This window comes from Vulpes vulpes, chromosome 9 (genome assembly GCF_048418805.1).
Source record: "Vulpes vulpes isolate BD-2025 chromosome 9, VulVul3, whole genome shotgun sequence".
Lineage (NCBI taxonomy): Eukaryota > Metazoa > Chordata > Mammalia > Carnivora > Canidae > Vulpes > Vulpes vulpes.
The window spans coordinates 56,353,183-56,379,501 of NC_132788.1; the positions used below are offsets into that span (position 1 = coordinate 56,353,183).

At 49.6% G+C, this 26,319-nt stretch overlaps 2 protein-coding genes and 2 long non-coding RNA genes across 8 annotated transcripts in view; 2 read left to right on the plus strand and 2 right to left on the minus strand.

Moving 5' to 3' along the window:
* CFAP92 (cilia and flagella associated protein 92 (putative)) overlaps positions 1–20,657 on the plus strand; it is a 74,534-nt gene extending 53,877 nt beyond the window's left edge. For 2 of the 3 annotated variants that reach the window (XM_072720179.1, XM_072720180.1), the window contains exons 14-17: positions 7,988–8,152; positions 8,698–8,910; positions 8,991–9,135; positions 13,201–13,414. In XM_072720179.1, coding sequence (XP_072576280.1) covers positions 7,988–8,152; positions 8,698–8,910; positions 8,991–9,135; positions 13,201–13,235 — 558 coding nt within the window. In that variant the 3' untranslated portion in view covers positions 13,236–13,414. Of the gene's footprint in view, positions 1–7,987; positions 8,153–8,697; positions 8,911–8,990; positions 9,136–13,200; positions 13,415–18,816 lie in introns of those variants that run through there. The other variant, XM_072720181.1, reaches the window with a different exon arrangement.
* Positions 1,111–1,841, plus strand: LOC140593900 (uncharacterized). Its single transcript, XR_011994300.1, has 2 exons — positions 1,111–1,242; positions 1,729–1,841. It is a non-coding gene; the product is annotated as an uncharacterized lncRNA (long non-coding RNA).
* LOC140593899 (uncharacterized) lies at positions 1,279–8,869 on the minus strand. The gene is made up of 3 exons (XR_011994299.1): positions 8,734–8,869; positions 6,852–6,927; positions 1,279–1,468 (listed from the first exon to the last, which is right to left on the minus strand). It is a non-coding gene; the product is annotated as an uncharacterized lncRNA (long non-coding RNA).
* The window catches only part of ACAD9 (acyl-CoA dehydrogenase family member 9), a 43,941-nt gene continuing 28,899 nt past the window's right edge, over positions 11,278–26,319 (minus strand). For all 3 annotated transcript variants that reach the window (XM_025991564.2, XM_025991565.2, XM_025991566.2), the window contains 11 exons: positions 24,538–24,611; positions 20,001–20,076; positions 18,474–18,544; positions 18,096–18,215; positions 17,150–17,278; positions 15,139–15,218; positions 14,305–14,431; positions 14,034–14,111; positions 13,430–13,558; positions 12,751–12,823; positions 11,278–11,840 (listed from right to left, as the gene is read on the minus strand). In XM_025991564.2, the coding sequence (XP_025847349.2) occupies positions 11,740–11,840; positions 12,751–12,823; positions 13,430–13,558; positions 14,034–14,111; positions 14,305–14,431; positions 15,139–15,218; positions 17,150–17,278; positions 18,096–18,215; positions 18,474–18,544; positions 20,001–20,076; positions 24,538–24,611 (1,058 nt within the window). In that variant the 3' untranslated portion in view covers positions 11,278–11,739. The remainder of the gene's footprint in view (positions 11,841–12,750; positions 12,824–13,429; positions 13,559–14,033; positions 14,112–14,304; positions 14,432–15,138; positions 15,219–17,149; positions 17,279–18,095; positions 18,216–18,473; positions 18,545–20,000; positions 20,077–24,537; positions 24,612–26,319) is intronic.

Here is a 26,319-nt window from a genome sequence, read left to right on the forward strand (position 1 = left end):
TTTGATCAATAGTCCCTTGTGTGGCAAGGGCCATAGATACATTATGGGCCAAGGAATTAACATGTTGAGCGGTGTGGATGGTTTGGCTGAGTGCCACAGAAGAATCAGTGGCAGAGGCTACCAAAGACACAAAAGCAACGATTCCTGCCACCAATAGACCCAAAAATCTTTTTGTTCTTACCACCATATCAGTGAGTTGTTAGCAAAGGAATACCCGTAACTAGTATACCACGGCCCTGTAATATTAACAGGGAGCATGACATACGGGGGTTGCTGTACTAACATAACTGTAACAGGGCGAGCATCCCCAGGGGGCAGATGAACAGGCAAACAATTAGTCAATACACAATTTTGGCAACTAGCCTGTTATTTGTCCTGAGAGGCTTGAAGCTTATCAATTTTGCCTCTCCCCACCACCAACAGGAAGGGACGCGGTACACAAGCCTGAATATACAGATCAACATGAGGGGGGTAGATAGGTCCAGTAGCAGAGTTTGTTTTAAGGGGATGGAGAGCCGAAGCCAGCTTCCAAAGGTCCGAATGTATCATGTGTGGTGTTGAAAGCGTGCCGGGAGGCACGTATCCATAATGTTCACAGACAGCACGGAGTCCTGGAGATCTCACTCTGACTCGCATTTCTTGCCAGGCTGCAGATTTTGATTTTGACCAGTCCGTTATATGCAAAGAGGGTGTCATCACTGGGTGCAAAGTCTCAGGGTCTCGCACTCTGCATTCCCTCCAAACCGGGAGAGATGATTTCCAATTGGGCACTGTAGGGCAGTCAGGATAGTCCCAAGGGCTCATTCCAGGAGGAGAATCTCGAAGGTTAGAAGTAGCCCCCGGTGCAAAGAATGGTTCATTAAGCGCCCAATAATCAACCATCTCCTCCTCCCTTCGCTCTCCACTATGTCTTTCGTCATCCCAATACCGACGCTTGACGGTGCGAGTCACCTGCTTAGTCAAAAGGCACCCATAGGAGGGGGACTGACCATATTCAGTGGCCTGGAAACAAATTGGAACCTGATCTGCCAACCCAGTCCAGCTGATGGGTCTTGCGACAGCCTCAATGGAATATGCCTCCAGCCCGCCCAGCGCATCTGTTAGATTAGTACGTACATGAGGCGTAGGATTATCCCAAGTAACGGGCCGTGCAAAAGGAGGGTCCACCATAAAAGCCCAATAAGAGGACGCCTCGGCTGTTTCAGCAGAGGTGGAGATGCCTGCTAAAAGAGCCAAAAACAGGTTAGTAGGAGTAAGGGGGGCCTGGGCTTTACGTACGGTTTGTTTGGCCTCGCCAACCACCTTCTTTATTTGTCCCCGAGTAGGCAATGGGGCTTTCCTCCCCCTTCTCCTCCGGGGTTTCACCGTCTGGTCCCGTTGAGGAGCTCGTGGTCGAAGGGAGATGCGGGCCATTTTCTTTGGTAAATCGGACGCACCGCAACGGCAGCCACCGCGGCGTCTCCTCCTTCTGTGGGAAAATACAAGCAAACCCCCATCCTCGCCGGAGGACTGGATCTGGGCCAGACCACTGTCCCGTCAGCGGGTCCTTCCATCGTGCATAGAGGAAGGGCTCCGGTTCTGGAGCCCAAAACCTCTCAGCTGCAGTCTTACCTACTGCATCAACATTCAAAAAATTTAAAACATATAAAGTTAATGCCAAATGCATATGTGGTGAATACTTAGTCTTTCCCTTAAGTATCTCCCCCTCTTTTAATTTATGTAAATAAGTTTTCAGGGTGGAATGACTTCTTGCAACAATGGCCTGACCCTGTGAATTATATGGAATACCAGTGGAATGTGAAATGCCGAAAGTTAGGCAAAATTGCTGAAAAGAAGACAAGGTATAAGCAGATTCATTGTTTGTTTTAATAGCCTTGGGGAGGCCTAGTTGGGAGAATGCAGCAAATAGATGATTTTGTACATCAGTAAAGGCTTCTCCACTGTGGGCAGAGGCAAAAAATATATCCTGAAAAGGTATCAACAGAAACATGGATATATTTCAATTTACCAAATGGAGGATATAATGTAACGTCCATTTGCCATAGATGATTAGGTAAGAGGCCTCGGGGATTAACAGTTAAGTGAAGGGAGGTTGAGGGTTTCGGGGCAAGTCCGACATTCTTTTACTATTTGTCGGGCTGATTCGCGTGAAATCTTAAATTGTCTTCGAAGAGCTGCTGAATTTTGGTGAAATTTGCTATGGCTTTCCTTAGCAGCATCAAGGGAAGAGAGAAAATTGATATGCGTGATTTCATTAGCAATTGCATTTCCATAGGATAATGGGCCAGGCAGACCCGAATGAGCCCGAATATGAGAAATATAAATCAGATTGTGTTTTTTAAGAAGACTGTGTTGAATAGATGAGAAGAAGATATATAACTCTTCGTCATTACAACATAAAAAGGTGGAGGGAAGTAAGGGCACAGCTTGAGCAACATATAGACTGTCTGTGAAAAGATTTAATGGCTCAGGATATTTTTGTAAAGCAATAGCAACAGCTTTCAATTCTGCTCTTTGCACTGATTTAGTTGAGTAATGATATTTTTCTATATGTTCCTCCCTTTTTGAGACATAATAAATTGCAATATTGCCTGATTTGTTGGCGTCCACAAAAATGTTTGCAGCTTCCTTAATTGGGGAGTGAGATAGGGAACCTTGTGGGATTGTTGAAACCTTATTTAGAAATTGCAGAAGTTTATTTGCCGGCAAATGGAATTTGACTTGGCCCGGGTATGAGGCGAGGGCAATTTGCCAATCAAGGTCAAACTGTTGTAAATTTTTAAACTTCTCTTTAGTTAACATAGCACAGATTAAAAAGTTAGGCTCCTTGCCTAGGAGTTGTAGGGAACGCGTCCTTCCCCGAGTGATGAGTTGAGCCAGCATGCTAGGAAGAGAATTAATAACATGCAGAGAATGTAAGGGGAGATGTATCCATTCTAAAGGGCCATGAGGTTGCCAAAGGACAGTCAAGGGCATGATGGCAGGGTTTAATAAAATTAAGTATAGTGAATCCACCAAAGAAACTCTTGTAATCTGAGCTTTTGAGAGTTTATTATTGACCAATTCTAATGTTTGTTTGGCGCCCTCCATCAACATTCTAGGAGAGGCCGGATTAGAGTCTCCTTTTAGTATATCAAAGAGGGGGCGTAACTGTTTTGCAGTTAACGTTGAACGTATCCAGTTGATATCTCCTAATAACTTTTGATAATCATTTAATGTTTTAAGAGGGGCAGTGTGTATTTGAATTTTTTGTGGCTTAATGGTTTTTTGTTCAATAATATATCCAAGATATTCATAATGTTCAGCTCTCTGAACCTTTTTGGGGGCCACTGTCAAATTAAATTTTTGAAGGCAAGACTGCAATCTCTCGAATGCTCTTAAGAGAGTCCCTTCCTCATCAGCGGCTAGTAAAATGTCATCCATATAATGAATACAATATACAGATGGGAAAGCAAGTCTAAAGGGGGTCAAAGCTCTGCCTACAAATTCCTGACATAGGGTAGGACTATTGGCCATGTCCTGAGGTAAAACCTTTCAATGATACCTGGCATAAGGGGCTTGTAGATTAGTAGTAGGAATTGAAAAGGCGAATTTTTCACAATCATCAGGAGATAGAGGGATGGTGAAAAAACAGTCTTTTAAATCTAAGATAAGTAATTGATAGTTCAAAGGAATGGCTGAAGGAGCAGGCAGCCCCGGTTGAAGAGCTCCCATGGGCTTCATAACGGCATTAACCGCTCGGAGATCTTGCAATAATCTCCATTTTCCTGATTTCTTTTTAATAACAAAGATAGTATTCCAAGGACTGTTGGAAGGAACAAGATGCCCCAACTGCACCTGTTCCTGAACCAGCTTTTTAGCAGCCTCTTGTTTATGATCAGGTAAGGGCCACTAGTCCACCCACACAGGGACATTGGTTAACCATTCAAGAGGCATAGCGTGGGGGGTTGTCAGTGGCCCTGGAGAAAACCCAAACCTAATATATCAGGATTTCCCTCAAGTTCGATGGGTTGTACAATCCCTTGTAAGTTTCTCCCGAGTTCTTTTCCTGGAACATAACCCATTTGAGCCATCGTAAAGGAAACAGCTTCCTGTTGTTTAGAAACAGGAAGTTTTTTTGTTTTAAGGACTAAGCCCATTTCTGTAAGTACATCTCTTCCCCATAGATTAAGATCAATAAGAAGAACGAAGGGACAAAATCTTCCAGAGTGTCCATTCTTAGTCTCCCAGTAAAGCTGATTGGAGCTAACCCTAGGGGTATTTATAATACCCACTCCCTTAACTGGAGTGGAGGTCTCTTGCGTGGGCCAAGCATTAGGCCATTGATTTTGAGATATGACGGACATATCTGCTCCAGTGTCTACCAATCCTTTAAAAATTTTTCCATTCACCTTAACGCAGAGATAAGGCTTATCCGCAGATATTAACTGCATCCAATGTACATCAGTAGATCCAAAGCCCTGGCTGCCTCTTTGAGGTTTTATTACTTTATTTTCAGTTTTAAATCTAGGTATTAATATTAGCTGGGCAATAGGAACCTTGGGTTCCAATGTGAGAGTCCCTTGGGAGAGACTAGCAAGAATTTTTAGCTCTCCCGTGTAGTTTTCATCGATTACCCCAGGATATACAGTAAGCCCTTTTAAAGTCCAACTGGATCTACTTAAAATTAATCCCCAAGTTCCTTTAGGAAGAGGTTCCCATACTCCGGTAGGTATGGATTTAGGGGGCCTCCCGCCTTCTAAATATATATATGAAGCAGGAGCTAAATCTAGCCCTGCACTGGAGGGGGTGCCTCGGTATAATTTGTCAATCCCTGGGAGATCAGCTGTGTTGGCTCTAATTGGTTTAAGGGATCCTGTACTGGGGTCAGCATCGCTATTGTTTGTTGGGGCTGCGACAAGCCCCGACCTCGGTTTCCTGAAAGGGGGTTTCCGAACCGATCTGTCTTGGAACGGCATTCATTAGCCCAATGAAACCCCCGCTGACATCTGGGACAGAGAGATAAAGGTTTGTTAACTTGCTGCAGGCTCACAGAATTTTCAAAACCGGCCTTCAATTGGGGGCATTGACTCTTAAAATGACCTGGTTTTCCACAATTAAAACAGGTCTGTGCTCCCGTGGAAATTTTTTGCCCACGTCCGCCACCTCTAGTTCCCTGTTTTAGCATCTGCTGTTGCATCTGTTGTGGGGAAATTCCCCTTAAAGCAGCAGCCAGTGTCAAGCCTTGCACATACGAAGGGCCTATCTCTGCACAAAGACGGACATAATCTTCAAGAGTTCCAGTTTTTCTCCATGGCCGAATTGCAGCCTGGCATGCACTGTTAGCATTTTCATAAGCTAATTGTTTTACTATAATAGTGCCGGCTTCCACATCAGTAACTATCCGCCCCACTGTCTGCAGAAGACGGGCTACAAAGTCTGAGTACTTCTCATCGGGCCCTTGTCGTATTTTGGACAATTCCTCTGTTCTGGCCCCAGAAGTAGGCAGCTTCCTCCAAGATCTAATAGCAGCCTCATTGATTTGAGTATAAGCCACTTCAGGGTAATCTAATTGCTGACCTACATCATGGTAAGCGCCTGTCCTTGCAAGCATTTCATATGAGACAGGAATTCCAGTTCTCCTATTGTAATTAGCAAGATCATTACATCTGTCATGATAATCAGATTTCCAAATCAAATAATCCCCCCCCACCCCCGAAAGGCATGCTTTGGCTACAACCTGCCAATCCCCAGGGCACAGGGCCTCTCGACTCAAATTGTCCAGCATGGACAAAGTGAAAGGGGCAGTGGTTCCATACTGGGCACATGCAGTTTTTAATTTTTTCAACACTTTGAAGTTTAGGGCTGAATACATGCGCCGACCGGCATCATCTAAAGAGACAGGGAAAGCAGTAAATCCAGTGGTGTCCTCTCTGCGCCTTCTGGCCTCATACAGTGCCCTTTGTAAGGGGGTCACACCTTTAATATCAAACCCTCCGGCTGATTGTTGGTTAGTTATTATGGGGAAAGTCTGCCGGGGGACAGCAGGTGCTCCTTCCCAGATCTCATCTCTGTGGTTGGAGTTTGTAAGATATAAAGGCAAGGGACTAGTAGCTTGATCCCTATACCCGGGGACTGGCCCCTTTATCCGTCCTTTACCAGAAAATTTTGTTATCTGCATGTATCCTTTCGGAGGACTTTCATTATCACTGTCCAAATATACATCGTCGTCCCCGAATTCATCTCCTCCCGATCTCAACAAAGGGGGTCCCCTAAGGTCTGCCTTATGAGACCCATAAGTTTTTGTTGGATTGGATATAGGCGGCGGGGCAGGGGGGATGACCCCAGGAGGCTCAGGAATAACTTCACAGGAGTGATCCCCAACTGGAGCTGGGGGAGAGCCAGGAGAAAAAGAGGATGATAAGGCCATTTGCATCATACCTGTCGAGGGAGGCTGAATTTCCTCAGAATCACCCTCAAACTTACTTTCAAATTGATCATTTTTGTTTTCGGTTTCAGATTTCAAGGAAATAATCTCAATCTTATGCAAAGGGTCAATGACTTGTCACAACTGCTCAAACAATCCCATAGTCCCGGCTGGGACTGCTGTCTCGCCTCTAAGGGAAATTTGATTTTTCAGTTCCTGTCCAATTCTTCTCCAATGTTCTAAATCTAAGGACCCTTCAGTCGGAAACCACGGGCATAAATCCCTGACAGTTTCGGAAAAGCTTCTCAAGGCCTTATTAGGTACATTGAACCCTCTTTCTTGGAGAAGGGTTTGTAATCCAGCTATAAACAAAACCTGATTTGCTGATTGCTCTTGTCCCATGATTTTACTCCCGCCGTTCCAGGACCCCGCCTGGTTCCCTTACCTGAATAATTCAATTCCGGAACCTCCTTATGTGCTTCTTGCTCAGGTCCCTGTTCGGGCGCCACTTGTCGCGCGCGCTGGGGGTGACAACCGTCCAGGGATGAGGGTAAGGGAATGAGGAAAAGAAAGAAGACATAGATTGGGAGCAGGAGGGACATATGGCCAGATTCAGCCACAATGCCAACTTTATTTGTATTATTCACTCTTTTATAGAGCAGGGTTGTATATCAAGCAGGATATCTTAAGCTTGGTTCTCCAGACATGTCCTTTCACAATAGATAGCAATAGTATGCGCCCTTGAATAGATAGCAATGGAATGCGTCCTTGAGCCACAAGCGTTTAACAACAAGGGTGAGACAGGTGGGCCACGGTTGGAAGAGTCAACAGAGAGCCATTGCTCGATCCATTAACCCCTTCCTGGCACACAGCTCCCAACAATCCTGGGGACCTGGGATCGAGTCCCATGTTGGGCTCCCTGCATGGAGCCTGCTTGTCCCTCTGCTTGTGTCTCTGCCTCTCTGTGTGTCTCTCATGAATAAATAAATAAAATCTTTAAAAAAAATAAAACTTTTTGTTTCAAAACAGAAGATGGTGATTTTGCTGAAAGTTAATAGACAAGTGATGGGCAAACTACACCGCAATAGAGTGCAACTTTCTTTTCGGGGTCCCAGCCACCTCTCCCTGCAACACCGCAGCTTTCATCCACAAAGAAGCTAGCTGTCAGACCATCTTGGGGGCTCTGGAGAGAAGGTTGACACTCCCTACGTAGCACTTAAAGGTGACCATGGGCAAGGATGGTAGTCCTTGCTGCTTTAGGTCATAATCTCCCCTGTATATGCATGAAAGCTTCAAGCTTCTCCCACTTCTGACCATCTGAGCCTCAAATTCTATCTGTGGCTGGCTCTTGTGTTCCAGTTACTTTAACCTTAGGCAAATCTCATCCTGGTCCTGAGTTCCACCATGGACAGCGAGGGGTTAGAGCAGGTGGCCCTCTGGTAGCGTTCTGTGATTGAATGGCAGCTCTAGTATTCAGGACTTGGTATGTGCGCTATAGCCTGGTCCCACAGATCATCTTGCTCACTACACGCTGGAAGCTGGTATTGAGGGGACTATAATGATTGGTGTCTCTTTCCACAGAAAAATATTACTAGAGCCTACCAGGTTAGTAAGAAGCCTCCAAAATCTGTGGTGAAGGTGATCAGAATTTCAGCCCCTACCAAAGATGCGGTTTATAACTACAGTATCCAGACCCTGAACTCCACAGAGCTTGCTAAGAAGGAGCTGTATCGAGAGATGGCCAAGGTGAATGGGAGGCCCAGAGAGGGAGGCGGGCCGTCAATGCTTGTAACTCCAGACAGAAAAATAGTAATTGGCTAATCCAGTGAGCTCTCTCCTTTTTTGACTATACTGCCTAGAGATCAGCAAGGGATCTCTGGTGTGCATAAGAAAGCCAACCAATGGGAGGAAATAGACAGGCATCAGGTGCGGGGGGAGACATGTTCTGTTCCCACACTATGTAGGGATCCTCCACACATAAGGGTGAGCCAACAGATCCTCAACATATGCTCATATGTGCCTGGCTGCAAACCACCTTAGAAAGCATTCTGTTGTTGTCACCATGAAGGAAAAGGCCTGGCTTAGGATTCCAACATGGTAGCTTTAGAAAAGGGTTGCTCTGTCAAAGAGAATATGAACGTGACCCTCACAGTTGTTATTCTGAATGGTCCTTTACATTGTCAGGAACGGTGCCACCATTTCTAATGCTTGCCTGGAGATGCGAGGGCTAGTCAGCCCCATCCACATCTGCTACCAGCCCTTCTATCCTCGTGTCTGCCCCTTGTTTCCAGGAGCCAAGGAAGAGATTCACATATTCCCAGAATTACCTCTCAGCCATGGTGGAGCCTCAGGACTCAGAGGAAGAGGAGAAGAAAGCCAGGAAGAAATCCCGCCAGGCCTGGCTCACAGCCAATGGATTCCAACTGACTGGTCTTCACAGAACCACTGAATGTGACCATCGCCTCAGGCTGCCGCCTATTGGCACTGATCCAGAGCTGAATGAGGTCCACAGGGTGGAGAGGGGCCTCCAGTGGGGTGTCTACAGGGACCTCCATCCTAACTTACTGTGTTGTTCTCGACATAGGAGTGGAGGGAAAATGCACAGCCTGCTACTGTGCTGGATCGAGAGAGGTGGAGCTGGGACCAGCGCCACCAGGACTTTGACCTGTATAAGCAGCCACCACTTTTCCTTGAGCTGCCCCATCCTCCAGCTCCTAAGCCTGTAACAGGTAAGAGACCTCTGCAAGGCTCAGCCTCCTGATGTGGGCAGTCAGGACCTCTGCTGCTTTGCATCTTGGGCAGTACCCTTGTTGTTTTAGCGGTCCTAACTTTCTAAGCTAGGAAGTCCAGAGTCAGAATGGGTCTGGCATTAATGTGCTAGGCTGGAACTCAAGAGCCTTGGATTCTAGCTCCAGCTGTGATACTAATTTGCTGTGGGTGATGTTGGACAAGTCCCTACACTGTTCCTGGTCCCTGCTCCGTACCAGCTTATCTTACAGTATGCACGAGTTTGGAGAGGGGCAGTGGGAGAGGGAGAGAATCCTCAAGTAGACTCCTTGCTGAGTGAGGAGCGTAACCTGCAGGGCTTGATCCTAAGACCCTGAGATCCTGACCTAAGCCAAAAATCAAGAGCTGGCCGCTTAACCAATTGAGCCACTTAGGTGGCCCCTCTAGGCCCGGTTTCTTAGCTATCAAACTTATAAGCTGGGAGACAGGTCTAAGGGCTGTCTGCACCCCAACACGCATTACCCAGGTCTAGATGCCCAGCCAGCAGCTGGGGGCAGAGGCTCTGGCCACCTCTGGGACCTTCTGACTCCATTCCTGCTCCAAGATGTTGCCATCTCCCACTGTGTGTGGGAAGGAGGGAGTTTAGAAGCATGAGTCCCTCTCATCCTTCTGTTTATAAAGATGGGCCTCCAGATCATTTGTACATTCTCAGAATCAAAATCTGTTGGTTGCCAGAACCTTGGTTCAGGGAGAAAGTTTACCTAGTGACAAAGTTTGCCAGAGAAACCTTTCTCAGAAAGCTAGACCAGATAAAGTGGATTTCTTTCCTTCTCTAACCCTCGAAGGCAGCTGGTAACAGCTCCATGAAACAGGAGGAAGTGCCAAGCAGCTGCTGAAATTTGTCTCCCTCCTGTCTGGCCCCTGCTGCCTTCCCTTCAGAACAAGCTCCAGGCTCTGGGGCTGCATGGTCAGTCCTACCTGTTGGTACAGATCAGCCCAGCAATGCCGGGCTTACCTTCTTGGCCCAACTGCTGCCACTGAACTCCACCGCAGGCCTTCCCAGCACACATTCCCTGGGCACAGACGCGCACTGAGGCCTCTCCTCCCCACCATGTTTAAAGAAAACTTGGAAATGGTAGGGGGGAAAGGGAGATTTGAACCAGGAGTCCCAGCCTTTGAAACTCAGCCGAGTGAAGACAGAACCAGCCGCCGACAGGGGCGTCCATACTGCAGGGAATACAGTGAAGCCCCTTTTCCTGAATGGAGGTCCCAGGGGCATGGGGTCTGGACAGCTGCTTCCCAAGCTTCCCTGGAAAAGACCTTCTGTGCAGCCTCTGGTCGCTGGCATTGAACCAGATTAGTACTCCCCTTGCCAACAAAACACCCGAAGACCTTTAGGTTTCACTGGTAACTTAGCTCCAGTGCCATAAGATTTGTCAAGTTTTACCTTTTGAAGATTAGTTATCCAATCCCTGGCAGAGGGCTCAGGCCAGTCCAGTGTTTGCATAGCAGACTGACTTGTACTTGAAAGGAGGGACGCCTGGGTGGCTCAGCAGTTGGGCACCTGCCTTCGGCCCAGGTCATGATCCTGGGATCCAGGATCGAGTCCCACATCAGGCTCCCTGCATGGAGCCTGCTTCTCCCTCTGCCTGTGACTCTGCCTCTCTCTCTCTCTCTCTGTGTGTCTCTCATGAATAAATAAATCTTAAAAAAAAAAAAAAAAAGAAAAAGGAAAGAGGAGCCTTGTCTTCTCTTCCCACCTCAGGGTGACATCTGTAGTGGGGTTTTCTGGAGCCCCAAACCACCTAGAACCAGAAGAAACCTCAAAGCTTGCCAGTGTGAGCATGCTGTGACCCAGTGTGGGGAAACAGCAGCAGAAAGGAGCCTAGACTAATGCAAAGGTCTAGTCGTGCCTTAAGATTCCTTTTTGCCCCCCTCTTCAGGAGTAGAGGCCAACCTCTCTACAGACAGCAGAAAGGCCCCAGGCAGGAAAAAGCATGTGTTATCATGTATCAGACTATAAGACCAGAGACAGGGCCTTAAAAATCCCCAGGGTACTGTGGTCTGGGCTGGGCACCCACCCCTCACCATCACCAAAGGGGGAAACTCAGGGATCTGAGAAAAAACATGCTCAGTATACAGCGTGAGGGCTAAAAGGGTAAACACAAACTGCATTTTATATTTGTTGTCAGATGGTTCCCAGTACACAGGTTAAGTGCATTTGTTCCATGAACACAGCTGGTCTTGCAGAAGTAGCTATCCAAGCCTGCAACAGGTCCCCACCAACCTCCTGACGCAAAGGCAGCAGCACAAGCCCGTTGCCACTGTACGTCTCCTAAACTAGCAGAAGCCCCTCAGCTCCCAGGTGTCACCAACTGCATTCTCTCTCTCCTGTCTCTTCAGCACTTGGGATCAGGTCAAGTGGCAGTGCCTGCAGGGCAAAGCCTAAAGAAGCTCCGCCCCCAGGCCAGGAGAAAGTCCTTCTGGTATATACTGGGAAGAAACATTTCCACTTGTAAAAATTCCAAGTGCTCCACCTTCTGGAGAAAGAGCTGACCAGCGATGGGTTGTGGCCTCGGGGCGGTAGGGAACACTGTCCATTTGCTTCAGGACGTCCTGTCCAGAGGGTGGGCACAGATGTAGGCTTGCTTCTCTAGGACCTGCTGGGACACTTTCTTAATCTGCTCATCTAGATTTTCTGGAGAATCTGAAAGCAAAAAATATTAATAGGTTTGTGAGGAGAGAAATACTGCTGGGGTCTGGCCTTTTTTTTTTTTTTTTAAATAAACAAAGTAGCCCACGCACTGTGAAGGAGCCCTAAAGCTAACTTTCCTCCTCCAAACCCTCAGGAAGTGTGATTCTGGCTGTAGGGAAAAAGGGATGGGGCTTCATCCTGAAAAACAAAGGGCTCATCTTGTTGATCCCTCAGAACTCTGGATCTTGTGGGAACAGGGGCTGGAGAAGGATCCTCTGCCAGTCAAGCCTTTAGAAGAGAAACCATGTCTCCCACCACAGAATGGAACACAGATGCTAGCACCCAGAGCCAGAAGCTGCACACAATCATGTACTCCTCTTCTCAGAAGGTGCCATGATGGCCTCTCCTCCATCTCTTGGCAACAGGGCTGGGCTCTACAGCAGGGGACACAGAACATGGACCCTTGAGGCCGAAATGACTGTAAGGGTCAGAGGAATCTGAGCCAGGTCCTCTCAGACATAGCCATGTGGCTACGGTAGAGGAGCATTCTAGACAAACAGCCCTATGTGCCAAGCCCCTGCACAGGGTAGGGCCAAAGCCTGAGACACCTGCTAGAAAGGCAGATTTATTTTAGCTGGAGTGCAGGGGGTAAAGAGGCAGATAAAATGCTTCCCTTCTTTGCGGAACATCGCTGGGTGGCTGCTAGGTGGCCAGGCATGCTGGGCCATACCCTGGGAGGCTCTGACAGTCTTCACCTGCAGGTATGTGCTCCTAGCTGGCAGGCCCTGCTGCAGGTGAACCTGACCTTAGCAGCCCTCACTCAAGAGAGAGGTTTGTGAGCAGCCAGCAGGCCCTGAGAGCCTGGCCATCAACAGTCACCTAGACTCAGGCCCGCCTTCCCTCCCAAGGCCACCCTACTTACATTTGTCCAGCTGGGACAGGGTGAAGAGATTCTGGTAGTAAGCTTCTGCACAGAAGATGTTGGCCAGCAGAACCTGTCAGAACCAAGGTTGAAGAGGATGACATAGGGCACCCCTTCCCTGGTGTGTGTGTTTCAAGAACTCAGCCAAACTAAGCAGCTTGGCTCGGGTCAAAAGGCCTGGCTTGGGGGTCAGTCTTAGGTTCTAATTCCAGCTCTGACCGAAATAGCTCTGTCCCCAAGAGCAAATTACTCAACACCTCTGGGTCTCAGTCTCCTCTATGGCAGGAAGGCCATCATAATGCTAGTGCCCAGAGGCTACCGAGGGACAATAAAGACCCAGCACACAGCAGGCGCTTAGTGACTGCATCTGGCCCCTCAGGCAGGGTAAGGAAGGCAGATGCAGTGAAGGCACAAGGTTTGGGACCCCATCACTTACTCTTTTTTCCTCAGATAGAAAAACAAAAGGGAGTGGCCCCATGTCCTGAGCAGCACAGACTTTCGCACTGGAGCTGACCACCGGTACTGGCCACAGCTCAGCAAACTTGCCAGCCTCCTGGGACCACCACTGGACCAAAGCCCTGACTTGCCCAGTCCCTTGCTCCTGACTGAGCGTTGCCACCCACTGACAACCACAGGCCTCATTAAAGTGCAGAGGATAAAGCTGGCAAGGGCTTATTACCTCATGGTCGTGGTTTCGGAGCCCCACTCGGATGGAACGGGTGGCCCGTGACAGCACGGCTGTCATGCCATACAGGTTGATAAGGATGTTGGCTACCCGCTTCAGGACCATCTGCTCCTCCACGATGGTCTGCCAACACAGAGCCCAGGGTGGAGACACGCAACCCAGGAACCTCCCTCCCCGGGCCCATCTTCAGCCATCTCCAAGACTCACTTCATGCCTCAGTAGAAGGGGGTTAACACTGCCTCTCCCTTTGTGTTGTGGGAGGCTGGCTCACTGGCTGCCTTGTTTTCCCTTCTATCTAGATTTGGGCATGGATCAGGCCAAGACCAGGTCCCAGAAACCTGGCTGAGACCACATGCTGCTGGTTACTGTGCTTCATGTCAGCCTGAGCAGCAGCAGCCTCAGATCAGGGCCCTAGATTTGGGCTCCCCTCCCTACTCCAAGGACATCTACCCAACTGCCCCCTGGGACAGAGAGCCCCACCCATCCATGGTGACCAAGCTTTCTTTCTAGGCTGGGTCCCAAAGGTAAAATGCCCCATTCTCCCTGGCTCCCAAGCTGGAGGGCCTGCCATCCCCAGATCTGGCAGGGGCCCAGGTACCTTGCCAAAGCGGAGAAGCAACGTCTCCACGGTGCGGCCAAAGTAATACACATTCTCCTCGAGCTTGTTGGCGCTGTCCTAGTATGCCAGAGGAGAGACTGCTTGGTGCCACTCCCCACGGTACCCATCCCACCCAGCCCAGGGCTCTGGGGCCCAGGCTCTGCCCACCAGGCTGGGCCATCCTCCCAGATGCCCTGGTCACAGCCCTCTGGAAGAGGATACCCACCAGGAGGGCACCCACATGGGGGGTATGCCAGGTGTGCCCACTCACTGCGACACTAGGGTGCACAGCTCCCAGCTTCCCTGTCAACCCCAGGTCCACGGTTCGGCCCAGGGAGTCTCGAAGCCTCTGGCTGACAGTCTCGATGACAGTGGTCACATTGCCCCGTTTAAGCTCGCTGCAGAAAGCCCACAGCCCCGTGAACTCAGGCCTCACTGCTGGTTCCCACTGTTGAGCAACAGGGTCCCCCTTGGCACCCCAGAGCTACAGGTACCTGGTTCCCTCTGGTGATCCAAGACAATAAAGGGACAACTCAGGACCTACATGCTGCTCTACCCTAGCCTGGGCCTGCTGGATGCCTGAGACCTCCCAGCCAGTCTCTGAGGCAGAGCACACAGAGCCTCTCTACAAGAAGCAGTCACAACTAGCCCCCAGGTGGTGCTCTGGGGTAAAGGAGTCTGCAAGATGCTCTCAGCAACTCCACACCAGGCTCCAGCAATGATTTCTAGTTGTTCTAGCTCCATGATGGGGGTTAAGAAGAGCAAGAGAAAGAGCAAAGAAAGTGGTCTCATGTTAGTCTGGGAGCCCAGTGCCTGTCTGAGGGATAGCTCTCAATCCCTAGGCTCTGAAAACAAAGTTCCCTGCAGCATGGGAGACGGAAACTGCCAAGGGAGGAGGGCAATGAGGGCTTCCTGAGGCAGCGGGCACCTCCTATCACTTGTAGGTGAAGGCCAAGCTCTGCAGTCTGGCTTTCAGGGCTCCTGTCCCCTTCTTTCCCTCTAGCCAGCCTATGACTGAGCTGAGCACTGCACGGCTCCATGACCCCAATTCTGAGGTCTATCCCAGGATGGGGCCCGAAGAACAGACAGTGGGGCTGGCACCTACTTGATCCTTGCGGTCAGGATGCGGCCGGCATGCTGCAGACCTGTCAGGGCAATGTACATCCGGAGAATCTCGTTGGTTCCCTGTGGCCAGGAGTATGAAGGTTAAAGTTGGCTCCACTAGGATGGCGCTTGTTTGTGCTGTGCGTGTAGGCCACCCCACTGCCCGCTTGCCAGTGCCACGGAGGCTGCCGCTTTGGAAGTAGCCTTGCAAGGGAGCAAGGCTGTGACCTGAGGGTGAGGGCAACACGCTAGCCCCACCTCCACAGGGATGAGCAGGTTGCCGACCAGACAACCAGGGACTCCCTCAGGATCTACCACCTTTCTAGGACCAAACATAACAGAGTCACTTTTTCCAAGCCTCCAATTTGGTTTCTTTATAATTAATGGAAGAAACTCCTTTCCCCGAGGGGAGGGATGCCGATGCCTAGGAGGCAGCAAGTGCTCCCAGGTTCCTCAGGGGAGCCACTGATCTCTAAGGACGAGAGCTGGCTGCCCCCCAGTACGGGGTATCAGTACCCAGAGGGCCACCTCTTCCCTGCTGCTGTGCACACTGTTCCCCTCCCAATCTCCTTGGGATTATTTCAGGGAGGTGGGCCATGGGTCACAAAGCCAGTACTAGACACTGAGCCCTGCAGCCAGCCTGGCCACGGACAGGAAGACACCCCTGGGAGGACTGCAAGTTAAGGTGTGCCCGGTCCTGCATAGTCTCCAGATGGGACCATCTGCCTCACTCTGAGGACTCCACAGCCCTCAAAGCTGCTGCCCCATCTAGTCACACGGGAGCAAATTCAACCAGGTCGAGGGGAAGGGGCCTTGGAATCAGCAGTCCTGGGGCAGCCCTTGGGAAAGTGCCCCTGGACCCTCAGGCTGGCCACATCCTGCCTGTCCTCCAAGGAAGGAGGCCACAGGGCTGGCAGGTGGGGGGCATGGCGAGAACTAGCAGCCATGAGGCCTTTCCCTGGGTTGGGAAGCCTGGGAGCCGGGCATCCAAAGGTGCCCTTCAGAAACCACACAGGTTGCTCAGGCTCCAAGTCTCGTCTCTGGGCTGCCTCCTGCACACCCTACAGCCACCCTAATTCCATCCCTCTCTCTGCACGGCCCTCTCTCCGACTGCGTGCACCTGGCCTCTGGTCTCACCTCTGCAACTCCCACGTCAGCCCCAGGGAATTTCCCAGAATGGGAATGCATTCAAGTCCTTCCCTGCTCAGAAACCTCTAATGGCCTCCAGTGCCTGCACAGTAAGATCCAAACTCTTCTGCCTACTGGCCAAGGGCCCCCAGAGCCTAGCTACTTGGCTCCCCTTCTCATCTATCCTCTGCCCCCACCCCACCAACTTTTCTACCACCTGCCCCAGCTCCGCCCCTACCAGGACCATCCACTGCTCCCACAAAGATATGCTTATCCTACTCAGTGCGGCAGGTAAGGCCCTATCTGGGGGTAGCACGTTCCATCTCCCTATCCTTGGCTCAAACCACCTTCCCCTTGGCCAGGCCAAAGTCATTTCTGTTCCCAAAGGCCAAGTGCACTGGCTTCCTGAGACACTAGCCCACTGAGGGAGAGATGCAGCTCAGGCCCTCCCTGCACTGGTGTTCCGCAGTCTACCCTGGTCAGTCAGGCCATGAGCTCCTCATCCCCCTTTGTTATCCCACCTGGGGTCTCCCCACTCACAGAATTCCCTCTTTTGGCTTGTGAGCCCATGGAGGGGGCAGCAATTAGGGAGGTGTCAGGGCTGGGAAAGTCCATGGAGAGGACCCTGCTGAGGTGCCTGTACTTTGGGGAGGAAAGGCAAACCCAGAGTGAGCCCTAGAGGCACAACTGGGCCTCCCGTGAGATCTCTGTTTGTCCCACCACAGACAACTGAAGGGACAGGCTCAGCAGAAAGGGTGCTCGCTTGGCCCCTCAGCCTCACCTCCACCCCTGGAGAATGGGGTCACGCAGAGGCGTGAGGAGAGACAAATGAGACTACTTGGGGGGGGGGGGGTGAGGGGGTTGGCAGGGCGGCAGGCACTCACCTCGAAGATGAGCAGGATGCGGCTGTCACGTAGCAAGCGCTCATATGGGTAATCCCTCATGTAGCCTGAGCCCCCGAGGACCTGCAGTGCCTCACTCACGCACTGCCAGGCACCCTCCGAGCTGAACACCTGCCATGGAGCCAGGACACGGTAAGCACAGGGGTGACAGGGCCAAGTCCCTTCCACGAGGGGGAGGGGGCCTCAGCCAGGGCAGGGTGGCTGGGGATGGAACAGGCAGCTTGACATGGAGAACCTGGCTCTAGGATGAGACCAGCCCAGGTAGGAGCCCTGTCCCAGTCTCACTGGGTGGCCTCGGACAAGTCCTTTTCTCTCTGGACCTAACTGACCAGCTGTGGCTCCCCACCCACCATGACTCCTCCTATCTCTGAGGCTTCCCTGGGATGCAAGAGCCTACTCCACACCTTCTACACTGAGGAAACTCCCGTCCTTTTGAAACCCGCTTCAGATTCCCTCTCCAGGAGGCCTGACCCTGCCCACCTAGCCCTGTTCACCTGCAGCTTGCCCCTCCACATGTAAGTGAGCTGCTTGGCCCAACATGTGCCTGCAGGTGACACATAAAAGTGGAAAGCTGTACACCCACAACAGAAGTCCTTCCCAAGAAAGCTTGGGTGCTTTCATACTGATGGGAAATTATAATATGTGCCCTGTATTTTTTCCATCTGCTATAGACTGGTGATGACTTGGCTCCTATGGAGCCACTGACCTGTCCTATAAATGTACTCAAGTGGGCACTGCTCTTTGTTGTTTCTCCCATGCCATGTGGGCCTCTCCAGCTGCATCTTGGGGCCATGTCTGTCACATGGTGGGGTCGTCATAAATACTGGATCAATGATAAGCTGACCTATAAGCTAAGGAGAAGAGGAAGGTGGCAGGCGACACGGGGCTGAGGCTGCAGCTAAGGTCTCTGAGGCTGTGCAGGGATTACCTTCACCATGGCAGCCTCGATGGAGCAGTCGGGAAACCCTGGTTGGTCCAGCATCCCTGCAGTGAGGTAGGCCATACTTTCCATTACATAAGTCTTCTGAGCCATCAGAGCAAACTTTTCCTGGGGTGTTCAGAAAAAAAACATAACCAAGAAACAATTTGCATGTGCTGAGACCCAGATCCTCTGCCAGCCAGCAGAGAAGGTAAGAGCCCAAAGCTTCCATGCCCGAGAGAACCAAGCCCTCATAACAGGGAGCCACACTAAATATAGCCTTATACTCCTCTTCTGAATAGCTGTGTGGGCGTCACAAGTACAGACCACACACTTTTAATGCCCACCTGTGAAACCAACACATGCAGCACCCAGAACCTTTGGTACCTGAATAAGTCCAAATTCACTGAGGTTCTTATTGAACTGTTTCCTCGTGCAGGCATATGCAGCAGTCATTTCTGAAGAAGAGCAGAGTCATTAAAAAGAACCATTTTCAGGCTGTCCTAAAATGATTTCCGAAGGCTATCATCACTACCCTGTGAACACTCAGGACAGAACTATGAGAAACAGGTCTGCTGAGACCAAACACACTGCAAGACAGCACTGCCCCTTCCTAGCATTATCTAGTCAGAGGAAAGCCTGCTCATGCTCAACAGTGCCTATGGCAGTAGACAGCAACAGAAGCCCAGAATTTAGAATCAGGCCTGAACCTGGCACTTTCTCTTACTAGGTACTAGGCTGGGCCAAGCAACTATCAACCCTGAACAACACTACCAACCTCACAGCACTGCTGCCAAGGTTACCAGAGATGCAGAAGGAAGAAAGGCACCTAACATGGAGCCAGGGCCCTAGAAACATCCGACATGAGGTGCAGGCCCACGCCTGTCACAGCTGTCCATCACCAGAGGAGGGTCATGTGTAGAGCTGTGAACAGGCACCAGCGCTGGAGGCACCCGAGAGAACGTGGCGGCCTCCCAGTCGCCAGCAGCAAACGCCAGCCCCTCCCCCTGCAGTTAGTCTCATCAAGGGTCTACATCCTTTGGGGACAGGTGATGAGAGCCTCCACGAACCTCTTGCATGGAAGAGTTTCCGTGATGGCGAAGCAAGAGGCCCGGGGGCTTCAGGGTGTTGGGGGCAGCTCAGCAAAGTGAGACAAGCCCTGAGTCTAGAGTCTCACAGTATTGACTTATAGGCAGATGAGTGGCCTTGAGCTAATTGCTTACCCTCTCTGAGCCTCATCTAAATGGAGGTTAGAACCTAAAACAAAGCTTTCCTGTCCCCACCTGGCCCTGAACTCTGAGGAACTTCATCAGCACTATACCAGCCCCAGGTAGCCCTCACCCTCCACCGGCAGGGCCCTGTGCCTTTCCCAGCAGTCACTTCCACTTAGCTGAAATGATAATGACATCTGTGCCCAACAAAACCCCATAGGGCTGTTCTAAATTCACAGACCAAAGACTCTTACTTTCAGGTATTCTAACAGAAAAAAAAAGGGAAGATCCTGAGACTGAGTGAGTAGGAGTTCCACTCCTCACCCACAGAGCCTCCTACAAATTGGGGGTCTTGTGAAAGCACCAGTGTCTTGCTCACATCTGGATGTTTAAGTAGCTCTGTCCTTAGTTGTCAGAGCAGCAACCCCTCCTGACTCTGATGGACTGTCTACTTCCCCACTCCCCGGATCCTTTGTGAGTAGGTAAGACATAGAAGTGTGAAAAAGGAACAGTAACCACCTGGGGGCAGACTGACCACATTTTTTGGTCTAAACTGAAGTCCGAATCTCAGACTGCAGCTGGGCTTTTTCCAAAGGCCTGGCTCTGCACTGGCCTGCTAGGAGGACATGGCAGGGCCTCCAGGATGAAGGGGGCCGCAGGGCAAGCCTGTGCCACAAACAGCTCCTGTCCCCGACTTACCTACCCATCAATTTCTTGAGCATCCCGGCCACAAGGCTGCCCATGCTGAACCGCCCACTGTTGAGGATGTTCATGGCCACCTGGAGAGAGAGAGGGCGCGGCTCACCGGGACTGCACTCCTAGTGTCCGGGAGGACCACAGGTGACAGACCACAGTGCTGCTTGTCTACTTTTATCAGGTTTCTTGAAGACAAAAGGCAAGTCTCTAGAGAATTCTGTGCCAGCACCTGGGAAAGTTAATCATCCTGTCAATCCCCACCAGGCTGGAGGAGAGTATAGTCCCAACACACAATGAGGTAATAACTCAGTCCCAAACATTCTTGGAGTCACCCCGATAAAGGAATGGGACGATGTTATCACAGAACAGGCCACCTCTTAGTCCTCAGAGGAGAGTAGAAACTAAGACCTGGTGGGTACACCCTGCAAACTACCTGGACTTTCCCACCAGCATGAGTCTCCTGAAGGACAGCAGTGACCCGTCAAGCCCCTACCACACCTGTGGTGCCCAAATCGGAGACTTCAAGGACCGGCTGGGGCTGAGGGCAGAAAGGAGTCTGTGAACATCACTGTTTTTCCTAAAAGCTCAACTTCAAACATATTACTGCTATTCACTCCATGCGTATTTGTGACTTGGTTGAATAAATCATGTAACGGATTCTGAATTTATGATCGCTTGCTATTCTGAATGGGAGAATCTCAAAGCAGACACTGCGAGGTAGGAAACAACGGTTCCAATGACAGGGTGGGGGGGTACTAACCATACCTGCTCAGTCCTAGGGGCTGGGGAATGTGGAAACAAGGCGGAGAGGGTGAGGTTACGTCCTACCACAGTGTGACACCCAGATCCTGCCCTGCCTCCTCCTGGGGCCGTGCCTCTGACCTCAGACTTCCTGTGCCTCAGGCGGTGTGTGGGCACTGGTCTCCGGACCTGCTGGGACTATGAGGAGGAAGTGAATTCTCCTACCTCATTTCCTCTGCCCACATGGGCATGCAAAAGCTGGCTCATGTTTTATGAGCAAAGTCCATTTCATGGCCCCTTCAGAATTTATTCTTACCCTCATTAAAAAAAAAAAAAAAAAAAAAAAGATTAGGTACTAGGTCTCATTCCCTAGACATCAAAGATCATCGAAGATGTAATAGATTTCATCCTTTCTCAGGAAGGGCTCCTGAGCTCCGATATCAACCCTTCTACTCAACCCTGGGGCCTCCCCTCCTGCCTGGATGGCACCTGCACACTTTTAACTTCCCTGCTGATGTCTCCTGTGATTTGTACAACTACATTCTACAGTGCAGCTTGCCAGAAGCTAGACACTATCCATGTTCCCAACAGCCCCTGCCTGATACCTAACTGCTTCCCTGCCTCGAAGGTCTATCTGAAAGACCTGACTGCTGGCTCTGCCTTTTCTCTCACTTCAGCCAGGTGATTTTACCTGGCCTTTGATCATTTTGCAGTCTCCAGAATCACTCATGGTTTAGCATTTAGGCCAAATGACAAGTGATCCTACTAATAACAAAGAAAGGACTCTGGAAATCTTTTTTTTTTTTTTTTTAGATTTTATTTATTCATGAGACAGCGAGGCAGAGACATAGGTAGAGAGAGAAGCAGACTCCCTGTGGGGGACCCAAAAACAATAGTTTTAATAGGCGAAAGAAAATAGATTTCCAGGGATGCCTGGGTGGCTCAGCAGTTGAGGTCTGCCTTCAGCTCAGGGCGTGATCCCGGGATCCGGGATCGAGTCCCACATCAAGTTCCCTCTGCCTATGTCTCTGCCTCTCTCGGTGTCTCATGAATAAATAAAATCTTTAGAACAAAAATTTTTTTTTCATCTAACACAGTGGGAAAATGTTTTAATTCATGTGGAAAGGATTAGGGCAAGGGGCATTCCCACAAAGGAGCCAGCCCGACTCCCCATAAGTGACCTGGCAATGGGCCAACAACTAAAACTGCCCTCAGACCTGGAAAGCCTACTGCTGGGTGTTGAAACTGTGGAAATAATCAGACAAGTGTACACAGATACAAACAAGAAGATATACCACACAATAAGGCTCTTAGTAGAAAGAGAAAAGTGTTAAATGCCCAATCCTAGGAAGAGTAAATGTGCCATCACCACACAAAGAAATACTCCGCAGCATTAAATATCAGCAGTATACATTTACTGGCATGAAGAGTGTTAGGATTGCTTGGTATGTGAAAAAACAAAAACAGAAACAAAAACGCAGGCTATATTACACAAATGGTATTACCAAATGTTTAGAGATGTATACTCTTTAAAAAGGTCTAGAGAGGGGCACCTGCTTGGCTCAGTTGGCTAAGTGTTTGACTCCTGATCTCAGCTCAGGTCTTGATCTCAGGGTCATAAGTTCAAGCCACATGCTGGGCTTGGAGCCCAGCATGGAGACTACTTAAAGTAAATAAAAAGGTCTAGAAAGATAAGCATCTAAATTGAATGATGAATAGCAACTCTGCTGGTGCTAAGCTTCAGGTAATTTCATTTTTTCCACCTATATTCTCTCATCTGCATATAATATCTGGGTTAAGCAAATAACAAACATACCACTGTGCACACACTGCTCCCTTTTTGTCCTTTCACCTCTCAAGCCCTTTGGTCAACACTCACCAAGCAGCCTCAAGTCAGTTTTGGCTAAATGCATGATCAGATTCTCATACCAGGAAGGGAGAAAGGTACCTGCTGTGATTCCTGCTTCACAGCCAAGGTGGATGGGGCTCCCCAGAGTGAGGATAACTTGCCCAGGTCACCTGATAAATTAAGGTAAGGCAACAACAAAGAAAAATAATCAGGGGCGCCTGGCTGGCTCAGTCAGTTGGGCATCTGCCTTCAGCTCAGATCATGATGCCAAGGTTCTAGGATCAGGTCCTGTGTTAGGCTCCCTGCTCAGCAGGGATCCAACATCTGCCACTCCCTGTCAGTTACCCTCGCTTGCATTCTCTTTAAAAAAAAAAAAAAAATCTTTAAAAAGATTTTATTTGAAAGAGAGAGAGAGAGAGAGAGAAAGTGAGTTCACGAGCAGGGGGAGAGGCAGGCAGAGGGAGACGGAGAAGCAGACTCCTAAGCAGGGAGCTTGATGAAACAATGACGACCAATGACAAGGGGCTCAATCCCAGGACCCAGAGCTAATGATCTGAGCTGAAGGCAGACACCCAACCAACTGAGCCACCCAGGTGCGTCTAAAAAAAAAAATCTTTAAAAAAAAAGAAGAAAAAAAATGACAAATAGCCAGTTTAAAAATGGGCAAAGGAGGGGGTACCCAGCTGGCTCAGTCAGGGCGAGTGTTGCCACTCTTGATCTCAGTCATGAGTTGGAGCCACACGAGAGGTGTAGAGATTACTATAAAAAAAAAAAAAAAAAAAAAAAGGCTTTATTAAAAAAATAGGCCAAAGGATTTCAAAATACATTTCTCCAAAGAAGATGTATAAATGGCCAGTAGGCACATGGAAAGATGCTCAACCTGGTCAGTCACTAGGTAAATGTAAGCCAAACCATAATGAGATACCACTTCACACTCCCTGGGATGGCTATAATTTTAAAAATGCACAATAACAAGCACTGGTGAGAGGATGCGGAGGAATTGGACCCTTCCTTCTACTCCGCCATGGGCAATGAAACGTGGTGCAGCCACTGTGGTAAACAGTCCGGCAGTTCCTCAAAAAATTAAACATACAGTCACCATATGATCCAGCAATGCTGCTTCTAGATGTATATACCCAAAAGACCTGAAAACATAACAGTTCACGCAAGGACTTGTATATGAATAGTCACAGTAGCATTACTGATAATAGTCCCCATGTGTCAACAGTCCAAACGTCCATGAGCTCATAAACAGACAAATGTGGTGTGTCCCTGCAATGGAATATTATTCAGCTACAGAAAGGAATGGCAAGTGCTACAATGTGGATTAACCTTGAAAACATTATGCTAAGAGAAAGAAGCCAGACACAAAAGATTGCATATAGATTCCATTTACATGAAATGTTCAAAATAGGCAAATCCATAGAAACAAAGTAAAGTAGCAATTGCCAAAGACTGGGAAATGAGAAGATTTCTTTCAGGGGATGAAAATGTTCCAGAATTAGGCCACGGTGATAGTTGTACAACATAGTGAATAAACTAAATAATGCTGAGTACATTTAAAAATTGTGTATTTATGTGATGTGAGTTATAGGTCAATTAAACAAAATAATAATCTAACTCCAAGAAAAAAATTAGGGAAGGGCTTCAGGACCCAGGGCTGTGCATTCAGAGAACCTGAGCTGCTTCAGTGCCCACTGGCCTGCTTTCTTTCACTCGTCGGAGAGAGGAATCCTTTCCCTGCTTAAGGCAAAGGAAGCCTCACAGATGACACACTCCCTCTTCTGGGAGCCAACTTTTCCATTCTGCTAATTTCCCATCGAAGAACTCTGCACAGTCATCTGGCAAGCACGCGCTGGTCAGCTACAGGCAGGGATGGGACAGGAAGTTGGGGCCCACAAGCTGTACCATGAACCCACACGCTGCCCTCACAGGGGCTGCTTTCATGACGCACCTTAAACCCGCCTCCGACTTCTCCAAGGACATTTTCGATGGGCACCTTGGTGTTTTCAAAATGGACCTCGCAAGCTGAAAAAGATGAAATTGAAAGCCTTATGTAATGAGTACAGACTACTTGCACTTGATCAATAGGCATGAAATGTAATTCATTCATTCATTCAACTCATTCTCCAGCTACTGAAAGACAAAGGTCCTGTCCACATGGAGCTCATATTTTGCTAGGGACATGATGGATGTTCTAAGTACTACAAATAGAAATAGAGTGGGGACAGAGGTCAGAGAGAGAGTAAATAGTATTTTTGTTAAGGGCTTCCATCAGGCTTTTCTAAGAGGACACTCAGCAGAAGTTTGAAGGAGGAGCACAAGCCAGAGGAAGAACCGTGAAAGTGGATGGCATAGACTTTCTGAGGTCCCTGGACTCAACAGGAGGATGGATCCCACTTAACTCAGATGTAGTCACACCCTGCACTATGCCTCTGTGGAAGCAAACTGCCTTTCTCTGCCTTGTCCTTCCAGCTGTCACCAGGGACACAGAACCCACCTGACACGAGCCGTGGCCTTCCCAGTGCTGGGTGGTCTGGCTCAGCACCCAGATGCTCCTGTGATTTGCTATGAGAACAAGCCCTAGCACGGTACACAAATGCAGCAGATTGGGATCCAACCACAGCCCGGAGCAGGCCATCCAGCACCTGCAGACTGAGGGTGACAAAGGCTCACCCTCTCAGATAAGCGCTGGGGTGGATTCTCAGACAGGGTGACAGTGGCAGACCTTGAAGTAAGGAAGCACTTAGTGTGCAGAGGCAGGCAGAGAGGGGAAAGGTGCCAGTGGCAAGGACAGAGGCAGGAGGCAATAGGGACTTTTGCACCATGTTTTCTGTAGTAGCATGTCTTCGCATGCTGTCACATCAAGACTGCAACTCCTGGCAACTTAACACTGGAGTAAAGGGAGACTCAGGACAAAGGTCATGGCTCAAAAGTAGCCAAACAGCAAGCAAGCTAGGTGTGAGCAACCAGGTCTGCTGACTATTCTATTCCAATAGCTTGGTTGTGAAATATAATGAAATCATTTCGGTGGCTGCTGGCTCCTTTTTTATGACACATGGGCTACAGGGCCAGGCCTTTGTCCTAGTGGCTCTAATTCTTTCACAGGCTACTTTGTGTGGGGAGGACCCTCCTCACTGACCTCACCTGGGCCACTCGATCCACTCTTTGTGGGGCTGCTGCATCCCAGGGGCACCACCTACCCTGACTTCACTATAGACACTGCCCTGGCAGTGGTGCAGGGCTACCACCCTGCTCTCCCCCTCACCTAGGTCACACTGACCATCTTCTCACCAGCACACCAGGCTCTTTATCTTGGGCCTTTGAGAACACTCTTCCCTCTGCTGGAATGTTCTACATATGAATAAGCAGAACAGTCTGGTGGTACAACCTGCTTCCATGTGCATGAAAGCACTATGCAGGCATCCAAACACTCCTTTCCCAGGTCACATCGCTATGTGTGTTATCACCCCTTTGCAATAGGTGAGGAAAAGGAAGCACAGGAAAATAAACTAGCTTGTCTGAAGTCACGGAGTTTCTAGGCAGTGGAGCCAAGTCAGAGCTCAGGGTCCTCTGACCCCACTGAACCAGGCCGAGGTAGCAAATATTGCCATACAGAACCCAGGATCTCAAGATGGGATGGCAAACAGAAGTGGGTCTGGAGGCGCCAAGGGCAGCAGGCAGTCCCCTGCAGCACAGATACCCCACGATCTGAACTAGGAGCCCCAAGAGGCAG